The sequence below is a fragment of the Harmonia axyridis genome, chromosome 4 (genome assembly GCF_914767665.1).
Source record: "Harmonia axyridis chromosome 4, icHarAxyr1.1, whole genome shotgun sequence".
NCBI classification, from domain to species: domain Eukaryota; kingdom Metazoa; phylum Arthropoda; class Insecta; order Coleoptera; family Coccinellidae; genus Harmonia; species Harmonia axyridis.
The window spans coordinates 32042047-32057700 of NC_059504.1; the positions used below are offsets into that span (position 1 = coordinate 32042047).

The 15654-nt window shown below is 38.6% G+C and overlaps 2 protein-coding genes across 2 annotated transcripts; both read right to left on the reverse strand.

The window, feature by feature from the left end:
• Positions 1 to 1053: 1053 nt before the first annotated feature.
• LOC123678679 lies at positions 1054 to 5169 on the reverse strand. The gene has a single exon (XM_045615818.1). The coding sequence runs from the start codon at positions 5167 to 5169 to the stop codon at positions 1054 to 1056; it is 4116 nt and encodes a 1371-aa protein (XP_045471774.1).
• A 138-nt stretch (positions 5170 to 5307) lies between these two features.
• LOC123678680 lies at positions 5308 to 6785 on the reverse strand. The gene is made up of 2 exons (XM_045615820.1): positions 6597 to 6785; positions 5308 to 6498 (listed from the first exon to the last, which is right to left on the reverse strand). The coding sequence occupies exons 1-2, from the start codon at positions 6783 to 6785 to the stop codon at positions 5308 to 5310; spliced, it is 1380 nt and encodes a 459-aa protein (XP_045471776.1).
• Positions 6786 to 15654: the final 8869 nt, after the last annotated feature.

Genomic DNA, 15654 nt, shown 5'->3' on the forward strand with positions numbered 1-15654 from the left:
GACTAATTTACTTAAAAATTTGCGTTAATTGATGAATTTTAACTTATTAAGGAGACAACCTCAAATTCTGTAAGTGACTGTTTTTAAAGATTTGGGAAAGTTCTTTTTGTATATGTAATTTTAATTTTAATTGTTAAAATTGTAGTAACCCTGAGGAAGGAACTAACCAGTTCCGAAAGCTTGGTATGAATAAAGAGTAAAACTGAAATCCTTCTTATCAGTCGAATTCCCTTAAAGATTCACGATATATATATATATATATATATATATATATATATATATATATATATGTGGATGCAGAAGGCAGTAATTCTTGGAACTGTCAACATCATAAGGAGAGTGCTCTACCCTCATTAACAGACGGGGTTGTCCTTGGCGCACGCGTGCCCGGACAATACCAGATAATCCCACGAAAGTGTGAAAAAAAAATATATATATATTTTTTTTTTTTTCACACTTTCGTGGGATTATCTGGTATATATATAGACCTATTGCACATAATCGGCCTGACATTGTCTAAATGATCGCAAATTATTGCAACCAATTTCAGATGACGATAACTATTGAGAGATTAAGCAACTTGAAAGAATTTGTGTGCACTTACCTCGTGAGTTAAGAGAGATGATGTCTGGGAATTTACCCCCTAATCCGGTGGCAGAAGATGGTCAGGTGGATGGGTAAAAGGGTTGATTAACCTCTTCTGCACCGGCTTCGTGGTTATCACTCAATTTGAGTAACACACAATTAACTCGAAATTGCTCAATCAGTTTTTAACAGAAGAAATTGAAAATGTATAAAGATGACAGATGATTAGATGAATTTTAAGTAATCAAAATAACTTAGTTTAATATATTTTAGAATCGATAAGCACAGTTTGACACTTGAGAAAAATTATTATTATTCTTATGGCGATGTTTGTTTACCGACCGGGTTTTTACCGACCGGGTAATACCGCGGCCGCAGGTGGCGCCAACAAACAACAATTTTCACGACGTAACATGCCGCTCGCCCTGAAGAGTCCCTTCAGTAAGTGAACAGACGAAAAAGGGCCATCTATTGACTTGGAAGAGGACACAGCTTGACGACTGGTCGTCGAATTATCCCAGAGGAAGTAGTAACATCAGCTACACGAGTGGTGGAGTCAGTTCCAGGAAAAACAGATGATATACGACCGATACTCCATTTCAGAGGAGGAAGATTATCATCTCGAATGACGACTACAGTACCTGGAAGAATGGGGGTAGATGGCTGCAACCACTTGTGACGTTGCTGCAAGGTATGCAAGTATTCCTGACGCCAACGCTTCCAGAAGTCCTGCTGAAATCGCTGGACTAGTTGCCAACGAGATAACCGGTTCACAGACACAGAACTGACATCGTTGTCAGGAGGAGCTTTTAGGGACCGGAAAACCAAGAAATGCCCTGGTGTAAGGGCCTCAAAATCAGAAGGATCAGATGATGGAAGATACAGAGGACGAGAGTTGAGGATGGCTTCAACCTGAGTGCAGACGGTGAGAAACTCCTCGTAAGTGAGTTTCTGCTCGCCAATAACGCGAGTAAGATGATGTTTAGCAGATTTTACAGCGGCCTCCCACAGGCCGCCAAAGTGAGGACTGGAAGGGGGTATGAATCGCCAGTCAGTTCCGGACGACGAGGCGGCATCACAAAGACTCTGCTGATGTTGTGGAGCAGACAGTAAGCGACCAAGGTCACGAAGGTAGTCATGAGCACCAACAAAGTTGGTCCCGTTATCCGAAAAGATGACGGAAGGATGACCTCGGCGTGCAACAAAGCGCCGATAAGCAGCGATGAACGCTGGGGTTGACAGCTCAGATGCCAATTCTAGATGAACTGCTTTAGTAGAGAAGCAGATGAAGACAACCAGATATGCCTTCGTGCTAACGGCTCCGCGTAGTCGTGCACTCGTCACATAAAATGGGCCGGCGTAGTCGACACCAGTAGTGAGAAAAGCCATAGCAGATGATAGCCGCTCTGGTGGAAGATTGCCCATTGGCTGTATTAGAGGACGGGGCTTGCAAGAAAAGCATCGGTTGCACTTGCGCAGACGATTGCGTACTACATTACGTCCGTCCAATATCCAGTACCGTCGACGAATGTACGAATGAGTAGCTAAAGCACCGGCGTGCAGAAGACGATAATGGGCATCATCGATTATCAGATGAGTGAGATGATTGTCCTTCGGTAGAAGAACAGGATGTTTGTGTCGATATGGTAATAAAGAGGCTGAAAGGCGACCTCCAACTCGAACAAGTCCATGCTCATCGCAAAAAAGGTGAAGTTTCATGATGAGTCGATGACGAGAAGATGGTTTCTGCAGCTCAGCCAGCTCCTCGGCAAAATGAACAGATTGAACCAGACGTATTAAGCAGATCTCTGCTTCCTGAAGCTCAATAGAGGTGAGAAAACCTGTGCGAGGTAAAGCTGAACCACGAGCATTCAGTATGAAACGTCGACAAAAGGCAATGACGCGCTTGAGTCGAAGATACGAAGAAAAACGGTCAATCATGGTGGGTTCACCGGAGACAACCGTCAACACTAAAGCGGAGAGCGGCTTGGCTTCTTCGTCCACTTGATCAATTCGAGATGAATCAACAGAGGACAGGGGCCAAAGAGAGGAATCGAGAGACAACCAGTGAGGACCACGCCACCACAATGGGTGATGATGAATGTCTGCAGGCATCAATCCTCGAGAGGCACAATTAGCTGGGTTGTCTTCAGACACCACATGCCTCCAGTGATTTGAGGGAATCAGATCCTGGATCTCAGCGACTCGATTGCCAACAAATGTCTTCCACCTGTGACTCTCACCACGAATCCACGACAAGGCTACAGAAGAATCGCAGAAGGCGATGCATTCAGTAGTGAGATGCTGCAAAACACGAGATGACAGGTGATGCATGAGCTTGGCGAGAAGATGGGCACCGCACAGTTCCAAGCGCGGCAGGGTTGTAGCCTTGCAAGGGGCAATTTTGGACTTGGCCGCCAGGAGAGACACATGGTAATGTCCAGAAGATGCGAAAGTGCGGAGATAAACTACTGCAGCGTAGCCAGATTCAGAGGCATCACAGAAGCCGATCAGCCGATGAGCAGAAGAAGAAATGGCTGAGATGAATCGTGGTATGTGAAGCTCTGTCAAAGTGGGGAGCTGGGATTGAAACTGCAACCACGGGGGCTGAACCTCACTGGAAAGAGGTTGGTCCCATTCCAGATGGAGTAAGCAGAGCTGACGGAAGAAAATCTTGGCATAGAAGGTAACAGGAGCTAACCATCCCAAGGGATCGAAGATTCTGGCCATCTGACTCAACACAGACCGCTTGGTGATTGCTGTTGAGGTCAAACGAACAGAGTAGAAGAAGTGATCAGATGCTGGATTCCATCCAAGTCCCAAAATCTTGAGACTCGGTTCACGGTCGAGAAGAAGGGGGTCAATGGAGGAGGATTCTCTACGATGATCAGAAGGAATACCATCCAGAAGAGGAAGATGATTAGTAGCCCATTTGCGTAGCTCAAAACCGCCCGCCATGAGCAGATCCTGAGCATGTTGACGCAACTCAAGAGCTTCAGCCTCGGACGAACAACCTGTTAAGATGTCATCGACATAAATTTGATCTAGCAAAACCTGCCTAGCAGCAGGAAACTTGGGTCCGTCGTCCGAAGCTAGCTGTCGGAGGGTCCTAAGTGCCAAATAGGGAGCTGAAGAAACTCCATAAGTGACGGTGTTAAGGCGATAATATTGGAGAGGTTCCTGTTTGGTGAAACGCCAGACTATGCGTTGATAATCCCTTTGCTCAGGGCTTATCAAGATCTGTCGATACATCTGTCTGATATCGGCAGTGAAGACATATCGATGTAGACGAAAGCGAAGCAGAAGAGTGAAAATATCCTCTTGCAGTTTCGGGCCAGTAAGAAGAAGATCGTTGAGGGATTTGCCATTAGCAGATGCGCAAGAGGCGTTGAAAACCACTCGAATTTTAGTAGGAGGGTCGTCAGGGTGATGTACAGGATGATGAGGGATGTAATATGTTTCATATCGCGGACAATCAGAAGATTCAGGAACCAATTCCATGTGTCCACTTTCGAGATAATCACGCATGAACTCATGATAGGCGACACGAAGAGCAGGGTTATTGTCTAGACGATGTTCCAACCGAATAAACTGCCTAGTCGCCACGTTGACGGAGGTACCCAGCCGAGAAGATGACAAGGGTAAACCAACGGTGTATCTTCCGTTGGAGTCACGAGTTACATCAGCGCGATACAGCATTTCACATTCTTTCTCTGCAGGAGTTAAAGGAAGCACTTCAGGTACCTTGTCGAGTTCCCAAAAGCGACGAACGAGGTGGGCAAGCTCCTGGTCTGAATGATGCGAGGGGCTCATGTTCGTGGTTTGAAGATCGGTAACGACATGAGATTTTATCACGTCAGATGGTGAGAGTTTGGGAGATGCATCAGAAGACTTAGGTTTGTCAGAAGAGGAATGGCAGGTGATCACTGATAGAGGAGAATCAGGCTGCGTAAGTGACGAAGAAGGAACAGCAGGTGATAACCCTGCAGAAGATGATGAAGAGGTGTGTTGATGGAGGGCCTGATGGGTACTTCTAGGATGTCGAGTGAAACCATTGACAATGTCAGGTGAGAAGGAAACATGTTTTGTTCTCTTGCGATAACGGGCATAGGGCCCATAGAGCACCCAACCTAAGGTGGTAGATAATGCCCCTGGAAGTTCAGACGATGGGCGCAACGTGCCAGGAAGAATTAGATGAGGGAGCACATCCGAACCAATCAACATCCCTATGATGCGAGGAAGATAGAAGAGTGGATCAGCTAGGTTGAATTGCCGAAACTCAGACCATCGGCCATTGAACGCTTGGACAGGAAGAGGGTCTAGATGGCCGTCAAGAACGTAGGCTTTAATGATTAGATTTGGGGGATCCCCTCGGTGACAGAGAGTGACGTATGCGTACCCTTGGATGCGAAACTGATCCGCGTTACTCAAGGTGCGAAGTTGAATAGCTTCGGGGTGAATGCGCAGACGAAGCTTGGTGGCCCAATCTCGGGTGATGAGGGTGTGTTGGCAACCTGAATCAAGAAGAGCACGGCCAAAAACGACATTCCGCCGGTTGTCTAGACGGATCCAAGCGGTAGGCATAAGGTAGTCCGGATTATTTGTCTGACGCAAGGCAGAACGCGCAGATGAAAGCAGATGACAAGGAGAGAACAGACGAGACGTCGTGGACGGATGTTGGACCGACGGGGTGAGTCGGCCGCAAGCTGACCACACTCGTAGTCATTCCGAACCATGGCCAGACGATGTTGAACCTGCCCCCCTAGAAAACGTGCGCGACATGCCGAGATTAATTAATCGACCTCTTACTCCAATTCGAGAGATGGAAGTACGAGCTGACTGCTCTGGAGAAATAGGTGGAGAAGGGGATAAGTCTGTCAATGGCTCCTCCGTGCGGGAAACAGAAGGTGGAGAGGGGAGTTGGTCTGTCGACTGCTCCCTCGTGTGGGAAACGGAAGACGACGTAGTGGCAGTAGAGGCCAGGTGAAGAATCGTATGGTGACGTGCCCCGCACGTGTGGCAGCACTGACTTGACCCGCAGTCGGCAGTGGAGTGGAACGACGACATGCAATTTCTGCACAATCGTTGCTCAGTCACGAAAGCTCTTCGCTTATGAATAGTCATGGCCTTGAATTCACGACACTGGCGAATGGAGTGATTTGCATAGCAGAAAACACACGCGGGCGATGGAGATGAGCGCGAACCAGTGTATGCCGGACGGCGATAGGACTGGCCAGAGGATGAAGGCACAGCCGATGGAGAAACAGAAGCTGAGGCTACCGGTGATGGTGGTCTTGACGACCTCCTTGGCACAGACGAACGGGATGAAGTGATGGAAGTGCTTTCCAACACTCGCAGCTGTCGATTGGTAAATTCGAGCAGCTGCGAGAGATTGGGAAAGTCATCCGAGGATAACTGCCCCTCGAACAACTGACGAGATGGTACGTCGAGGTTGCGCAAAACCAGAGAGAACAGAAGATAGTCCGCTAAATCTGGTATGGGCAGCGCCTTGATGGCATTGATCGCGTTTTGATGCGTGATGGCGAACTGTTTCAGCTGGGACAAGGAAGAAACAGACGCAGGCCGTGAATCCAGTATCTGGCTCACATACAGGTCAGCAAGCCGACGAGGATTTTGATAACGGGAGGACAGGGCTTGATAGGCGAGAGCGTAATTCACCGAATTCATCTCGAAGCCGGAGATGACAGAAGCCGCCTCACCAGCAAGAGAAGATGCCAGAAGATGGAACTTCTGGACTGGCGCCAGGGAGTTATTTTGATGCACTAGGGCATCAAATAGCGCGATAAAGCCAGGCCATTCCTCGATTTCTCCATGAAAAGAGGGCAATTCGACACGAGGAATGGGGAGATCAACAGAGGAAGGCTTCGCAGCCAAAGGAGATGCAGTCAGATGCTATGGGCAGCACGGACATGCAGGCAAATCTCAAAAAAGGCAGAAAACTTTGAGGGTGCCTCGTCCTGTTCTTCTTCTAACTGAGAGTTGAGCTTTACGATCAACTCGTCAGCCTCTTTGAAGGTCTTCTCCACCTTAAACAACTCGGCCAAGCACATGTTGGCAACATCTGCTTCGGTGGTCAAACTTTTAATTAATTTGAGCAGAGTGGAAGCCGCTGCGAATGCATTTTCGCGCTTGACAACCGCCTCAGAGATAGAGGCCTTCAATTTTTCCATCGACGGCATTTTAACTTTCGAACGACCCCGGTATACAAGAAATAAATTGATTCGGAATTTATAGTTCGAAAAGTGAACAGACGATGCTTATCTTGCCAAAGGAGATAATAAACAGATGACGCGCGATAAGCCGTTCAATAATTTTCCACTTGATTTATTGGAAAGAAAATTGAACGGCGAATTTAAATGGATAATCAGATGAACGGAAATAAAAATCAGACTGAAATTATGGAATTAATTTGAACAATTCCCGGGTTTCGGCACCAATAAATGATCGCAAATTATTGCAACCAATTTCAGATGACGATAACTATTGAGAGATTAAGCAACTTGAAAGAATTTGTGTGCACTTACCTCGTGAGTTAAGAGAGATGATGTCTGGGAATTTACCCCCTAATCTGGTGGCAGAAGATGGTCAGGTGGATGGGTAAAAGGGATGATTAACCTCTTCTGCACCGGCTTCGTGGTTATCACTCAATTTGAGTAACACACAATTAACTCGAAATTGCTCAATCAGTTTTTAACAGAAGAAATTGAAAATGTATAAAGATGACAGATAATTAGATGAATTTTAAGTAATCAAATTAACTTAGTTTAATATATTTTAGAATCGATAAGCACAGTTTGACACTTGAGAAAAATTATTATTATTCTTATGGCGATGTTTGTTTACCGACCGGGTTTTTACCGACCGGGTTTTTACCGACCGGGTAATACCGCGGCCGCAGGTGGCGCCAACAAACAACAATTTTCACGACGTAACATTGTCATATTTCACAAACTGGAGAACAAGGTCACAATAATAGACGTCACCATTCCAGCGGATGACAACATCGAGAAAGCCTATGCTGAAAAAAGAATGAAGTACCATGATCTTGCATTCGAGCTGAAAGAAATTTATAAACTTACCAACACGACGATACTCCCACTGATCATAAGCACCAATGGAATGGTTGAAAGACATTTAAATGAGCATACTTACCAGCTCGGATTAGAGGAGAGGCTTATCACAGACGCACAGAGAGAAGTTATCCTGTGGACGACGAGGATCGTTCGGGCGTTTCTGACCAGTGCGTGAGGATGCCTTGGCCCACCATAGCCCGGAATTCTCACTACGAAACCCTATAAAGGTGGTACAAAAAAAAAAAAAAACATATATATATATATATATATATATATTGAAAGTGTAATTTTCTTGGGTTTAGAGCACATTAAAATTCAAATATTTATATTTTATTCAGTGAAATCGACATATGTTTCGGCGTAAATAAGCCTTTTTCAAGATTGTATAATAACAGTTGGACATCAACATCTAAAATTAATTAAAATTGATTATTATTCATTTTTTTTTTCCCTTATGTCTATGCTAACTTACTAGTCTAGCAATATTCCTATAATAAAAGTTGTACAAGTCAAATCAATAAAATTTAATCTTTACGAGGGTACTGTCAAATAAAATTTGATTTGTTTAATTCTTGACAATGCAGTTTCCCAGTTTATCACTTGAATTGCCATCTGTGTTTATCTATCTATATTAATAAATATGTTATTGAAGTTTTCATTTCATTTTGATTTTGTTTTACAATTGTAGTCACAGATGCCTCCTCTAGATAGGTTTTATATTATTGCAGGATGTTATGGTAAATTTTTGCTAAATTTTTCAGGTCGGTTCTGTCGTTTATAGAGTTTTTTTCCTTTTGAATGTAAATCATTTCCAGAAAAGTCCTAATTTTGCTGTTGGTTTCTTTGTGTAAGATTTCACAGTTGTCGAAGTCGAACCCATGGTTAGTTGTTAATTCATGTTTCTTTAAGGCTGTAGAATTTTTTGCATATTTGTGGCCGTTGATTCTTTCTTTTATATATTGGGTTGTTTGGCCTATGTAAACTCCTGAACATTCTTTGCATTTTAGTTTGTAAACACAATTGGATATTTTATCTTTTGGAATTTTGGATTTTAGCTTGGTGTAGAGATGTTTCAAATTGTTTTTGGATTTATGTGCAATTTTTATGTCTGTGTCTTTGAATATGTAATTAATTTTTTCTGATAAATTTTTCACGTATGGAATTGCTACATATTTTTTGTTTCCTTTTGTGGCTTCGTTTTCGATGGTATTATAAGCTGAATGAATTCTGTTTTTAAATATTTTTTCTATTAGATTTGATGGATAGTTATTTTGATTTAGGATTTTCTTTGCTTTTTTTATTGTCTCGATACGATATTTTGGTGATGTCAGCTTTATCGATCTATCGGCAATCCCTGAAATTACACTTTTTTTATATTGAATTGGTGCTATTGATTTATAATTTAGGTATCTGCCTGACCATGTTTCTTTTGTGTGCCAAATTGTTTCTATTTTTGAGTTCATAATATTATGTATGAGTGTCATATCTAAAAAGTTTATTCTGTTGTCTTTTTCAATTTCTGTTGTAAATTTAATTTTTGGATGATAGTTGTTTAATTCGTTTAAAATTAATAATATATCTGCTTCGGAAACTGCAGTCAGGCAGTCATCTACATATCTTTTGAAAAAAGATATTTTGTGTTTTATTTTATTTATTATGGTTTCTTCAAGATCTTCCATTACCAATTGGGCTAATAGTGCTGATAGAGGGGCTCCCATGCTGCATCCGTCTATTTGGCTGTAAAAAGAATCCTCAAACTGAAAATAAGAGTTTGATATGCAGAAATCAGTGGCCTTCAGAAATTCAACTTTCGTGAGATCTGTGTGATGTTTTATTTCATCCCATCGTTTTGCAATTTCCATCGGAGTGTTGGTATATAGGCTGACAACATCAAATGATACCAATTTTTCATTGTCTTTCAAGCTCACTGTATTTATGAATTGTTTGAATGTCCAAGAATCTTTTATGTGGTATGCATTCTGGCCAATAATGGGTGAAATACACTTGGATAAATATTTTGATAAATTATAGGTAGGACTTTGAATACAGCTGACAATTGGTCTTAATGGAATATTGTTTTTGTGGAGCTTAGGTAAACCGTAGAATTGGGGAGGTACAGCGTTGTGTATTTTGAGACTGGAACATAGTTTTTTAGGTAGAAGATTTTTCATTTCCCAATTTTTTATTAATTCGTTATTTTTCTTTTGAATTATTTGTGTAGGATTTCTATTCAATCTTTTGTAAGTTTGTTCGTCATTAAGATGTTCCATTATTTTATTTTTATATTCACTTTTGTTCATAATAACGGTTTTATTCGATTTATCTGGTTTCAGGATGGTGAGTTGAGGATTGTTCTTCAGAAATACTGTCGTTTCTTTGATTTTTTTATTCAATATTACTTGTTCTCTATTCTTCTTAGAATTTTTGTGTTTGAAATTAGTGATGGTATTTGTAATATCTGTTCTTATTTTTTTCTGTGTTTCTGGTTCCAGATTCATAATTGCAGTTTCCAAACTCGCAACAATGTCCGTTATAGGTATGTCTTTTGTTTTATATTCTTTGCTGTAGTTTGGGCCCAAGCTTAAAACTTCCATGACTGTTTTAGGTATAGTAGTGTTAGTGAGGTTAGTGACCCACTCTGTATGTGTGATATCGGTATTATCATTTTTGTTGTTCAATTCCTGTATTTTTTTTATTTGTTTGCTTTGGATTTTTTTGAATGTTTCCTCTATTTTCATATTCTGGATGTTAAGATATTGTCTAATATAGTTAGATGGTTGTACATTATTTAACTCCGACTCTGTATGTTTAATTTCCCTTTCTAGTTTTCTCAGGTGTTTCGTTGTGTCTGTTAGAAGTAGATTGAGTGTTTTCAATTGGAAACAACGTACTGCACTGTCAAATTTTACCCCCATTGAGTTGTCTAGGAATTTGATGTGGGGAAGACTAAATTTCAGAAATGTTGGACATAATTGTGCATTTTTGCATTGTAAAAGAAATAGTCTCCTGTTTTTCTGCTTCGCATTCTTCTTTTTGATGTTCCAAAGTTTTTTCAAAGCTTGTGATATGTCCTCAGGATAGTTGTCACGAATAAATCTCATGTTGATGTTGTTTGTCTCCATTTTTTCACCCAGGAGCTTATGAATAGGAAAAGTAATATTTCTTGTGCTATATTTGATGTATTGAAAGTGTAATTTTCTTGGGTTTAGAGCACATTAAAATTCAAATATTTATATTTTATTCAGTGAAATCGACATATGTTTCGGCGTAAATAAGCCTTTTTCAAGATTGTATAATAACAGTTGGACATCAACATCTAAAATTAATTAAAATTGATTATTATTCATTTTTTTTTCCCTTATGTCTATGCTAACTTACTAGTCTAGCAATATTCCTATAATAAAAGTTGTACAAGTCAAATCAATAAAATTTAATCTTTACGAGGGTACTGTCAAATAAAATTTGATTTGTTTAATTCTTGACAATGCAGTTTCCCAGTTTATCACTTGAATTGCCATCTGTGTTTATCTATCTATATTAATAAATATGTTATTGAAGTTTTCATTTCATTTTGATTTTGTTTTACAATTGTAGTCACAGATGCCTCCTCTAGATAGGTTTTATATTATTGCAGGATGTTATGGTAAATTTTTGCTAAATTTTTCAGGTCGGTTCTGTCGTTTATAGAGTTTTTTTCCTTTTGAATGTAAATCATTTCCAGAAAAGTCCTAATTTTGCTGTTGGTTTCTTTGTGTAAGATTTCACAGTTGTCGAAGTCGAACCCATGGTTAGTTGTTAATTCATGTTTCTTTAAGGCTGTAGAATTTTTTGCATATTTGTGGCCGTTGATTCTTTCTTTTATATATTGGGTTGTTTGGCCTATGTAAACTCCTGAACATTCTTTGCATTTTAGTTTGTAAACACAATTGGATATTTTATCTTTTGGAATTTTGGATTTTAGCTTGGTGTAGAGATGTTTCAAATTGTTTTTGGATTTATGTGCAGTTTACATAGGCCAAACAACCCAATATATAAAAGAAAGAATCAACGGCCACAAATATGCAAAAAATTCTACAGCCTTAAAGAAACATGAATTAACAACTAACCATGGGTTCGACTTCGACAACTGTGAAATCTTACACAAAGAAACCAACAGCAAAATTAGGACTTTTCTGGAAATGATTTACATTCAAAAGGAAAAAAACTCTATAAACGACAGAACCGACCTGAAAAATTTAGCAAAAATTTACCATAACATCCTGCAATAATATAAAACCTATCTAGAGGAGGCATCTGTGACTACAATTGTAAAACAAAATCAAAATGAAATGAAAACTTCAATAACATATTTATTAATATAGATAGATAAACACAGATGGCAATTCAAGTGATAAACTGGGAAACTGCATTGTCAAGAATTAAACAAATCAAATTTTATTTGACAGTACCCTCGTAAAGATTAAATTTTATTGATTTGACTTGTACAACTTTTATTATAGGAATATTGCTAGACTAGTAAGTTAGCATAGACATAAGGGAAAAAAAAAATGAATAATAATCAATTTTAATTAATTTTAGATGTTGATGTCCAACTGTTATTATACAATCTTGAAAAAGGCTTATTTACGCCGAAACATATGTCGATTTCACTGAATAAAATATAAATATTTGAATTTTAATGTGCTCTAAACCCAAGAAAATTACACTTTCAATACATCAAATATAGCACAAGAAATATTACTTTTCCTATTCATAAGCTCCTGGGTGAAAAAATGGAGACAAACAACATCAACATGAGATTTATTCGTGACAACTATCCTGAGGACATATCACAAGCTTTGAAAAAACTTTGGAACATCAAAAAGAAGAATGCGAAGCAGAAAAACAGGAGACTATTTCTTTTACAATGCAAAAATGCACAATTATGTCCAACATTTCTGAAATTTAGTCTTCCCCACATCAAATTCCTAGACAACTCAATGGGGGTAAAATTTGACAGTGCAGTACGTTGTTTCCAATTGAAAACACTCAATCTACTTCTAACAGACACAACGAAACACCTGAGAAAACTAGAAAGGGAAATTAAACATACAGAGTCGGAGTTAAATAATGTACAACCATCTAACTATATTAGACAATATCTTAACATCCAGAATATGAAAATAGAGGAAACATTCAAAAAAATCCAAAGCAAACAAATAAAAAAAATACAGGAATTGAACAACAAAAATGATAATACCGATATCACACATACAGAGTGGGTCACTAACCTCACTAACACTACTATACCTAAAACAGTCATGGAAGTTTTAAGCTTGGGCCCAAACTACAGCAAAGAATATAAAACAAAAGACATACCTATAACGGACATTGTTGCGAGTTTGGAAACTGCAATTATGAATCTGGAACCAGAAACACAGAAAAAAATAAGAACAGATATTACAAATACCATCACTAATTTCAAACACAAAAATTCTAAGAAGAATAGAGAACAAGTAATATTGAATAAAAAAATCAAAGAAACGACAGTATTTCTGAAGAACAATCCTCAACTCACCATCCTGAAACCAGATAAATCGAATAAAACCGTTATTATGAACAAAAGTGAATATAAAAATAAAATAATGGAACATCTTAATGACGAACAAACTTACAAAAGATTGAATAGAAATCCTACACAAATAATTCAAAAGAAAAATAACGAATTAATAAAAAATTGGGAAATGAAAAATCTTCTACCTAAAAAACTATGTTCCAGTCTCAAAATACACAACGCTGTACCTCCCCAATTCTACGGTTTACCTAAGCTCCACAAAAACAATATTCCATTAAGACCAATTGTCAGCTGTATTCAAAGTCCTACCTATAATTTATCAAAATATTTATCCAAGTGTATTTCACCCATTATTGGCCAGAATGCATACCACATAAAAGATTCTTGGACATTCAAACAATTCATAAATACAGTGAGCTTGAAAGACAATGAAAAATTGGTATCATTTGATGTTGTCAGCCTATATACCAACACTCCGATGGAAATTGCAAAACGATGGGATGAAATAAAACATCACACAGATCTCACGAAAGTTGAATTTCTGAAGGCCACTGATTTCTGCATATCAAACTCTTATTTTCAGTTTGAGGATTCTTTTTACAGCCACATAGACGGATGCAGCATGGGAGCCCCTCTATCAGCACTATTAGCCCAATTGGTAATGGAAGATCTTGAAGAAACCATAATAAATAAAATAAAACACAAAATATCTTTTTTCAAAAGATATGTAGATGACTGCCTGACTGCAGTTTCCGAAGCAGATATATTATTAATTTTAAACGAATTAAACAACTATCATCCAAAAATTAAATTTACAACAGAAATTGAAAAAGACAACAGAATAAACTTTTTAGATATGACACTCATACATAATATTATGAACTCAAAAATAGAAACAATTTGGCACACAAAAGAAACATGGTCAGGCAGATACCTAAATTATAAATGAATAGCACCAATTCAATATAAAAAAAGTGTAATTTCAGGGATTGCCGATAGATCGATAAAGCTGACATCACCAAAATATCGTATCGAGACAATAAAAAAAGCAAAGAAAATCCTAAATCAAAATAACTATCCATCAAATCTAATAGAAAAAATATTTGAAAACAGAATTCATTCAGCTTATAATACCATCGAAAACGAAGCCACAAAAGGAAACAAAAAATATGTAGCAATTCCATACGTGAAAAATTTATCAGAAAAAATTAATTACATATTCAAAGACACAGACATAAAAATTGCACATAAATCCAAAAACAATTTGAAACATCTCTACACCAAGCTAAAATCCAAAATTCCAAAAGATAAAATATCCAATTGTGTTTACAAACTAAAATGCAAAGAATGTTCAGGAGTTTACATAGGCCAAACAACCCAATATATAAAAGAAAGAATCAACGGCCACAAATATGCAAAAAATTCTACAGCCTTAAAGAAACATGAATTAACAACTAACCATGGGTTCGACTTCGACAACTGTGAAATCTTACACAAAGAAACCAACAGCAAAATTAGGACTTTTCTGGAAATGATTTACATTCAAAAGGAAAAAAACTCTATAAACGACAGAACCGACCTGAAAAATTTAGCAAAAATTTACCATAACATCCTGCAATAATATAAAACCTATCTAGAGGAGGCATCTGTGACTACAATTGTAAAACAAAATCAAAATGAAATGAAAACTTCAATAACATATTTATTAATATAGATAGATAAACACAGATGGCAATTCAAGTGATAAACTGGGAAACTGCATTGTCAAGAATTAAACAAATCAAATTTTATTTGACAGTACCCTCGTAAAGATTAAATTTTATTGATTTGACTTGTACAACTTTTATTATAGGAATATTGCTAGACTAGTAAGTTAGCATAGACATAAGGGAAAAAAAAAATGAATAATAATCAATTTTAATTAATTTTAGATGTTGATGTCCAACTGTTATTATACAATCTTGAAAAAGGCTTATTTACGCCGAAACATATGTCGATTTCACTCAATAAAATATAAATATTTGAATTTTAATGTGCTCTAAACCCAAGAAAATTACACTTTCAATACATCAAATATAGCACAAGAAATATTACTTTTCCTATATATATATATTTATATATATATATATATATATATATATATATATATATATATACGCAGGGGAGCGAAAGCTTTCGGGGACTGACGGCCCCGCGTACCCGAGTCGCCCAACTTCCAAGGTCAGCGGCCTGGAAGTTGATGTAATAGTTGCTCCTATCACTAGAAGTATGATTCAGGGCGGGGGAGGGCAGCGGGCTGGCCCTCTTCGGAACCGTCCGGAGGTAGAGCCTGATGGGGTAAGCTGTGGGGCAAGCGGCGCAGCCCCCCGAGATGGCACCGTAAGCCGGAACTCGATTCCCCTCAAAAGAGAGAGAAGGAGC

Coding starts and splice junctions, on each gene's coding strand:
- LOC123678679 (XM_045615818.1), bottom strand. CDS start 5,169: ATGCCTACCGCTTGGATCCGTCTAGACAACCGGCGGAATGTCGTTTTT.
- LOC123678680 (XM_045615820.1), bottom strand. CDS start 6,785: ATGCCGTCGATGGAAAAATTGAAGGCCTCTATCTCTGAGGCGGTTGTC. Junction 6,499..6,596: donor AAGAGGCTGACGAGTTGATC/GTAAAGCTCAAC, acceptor TGCTGCCCATAG/CATCTGACTGCATCTCCTTT.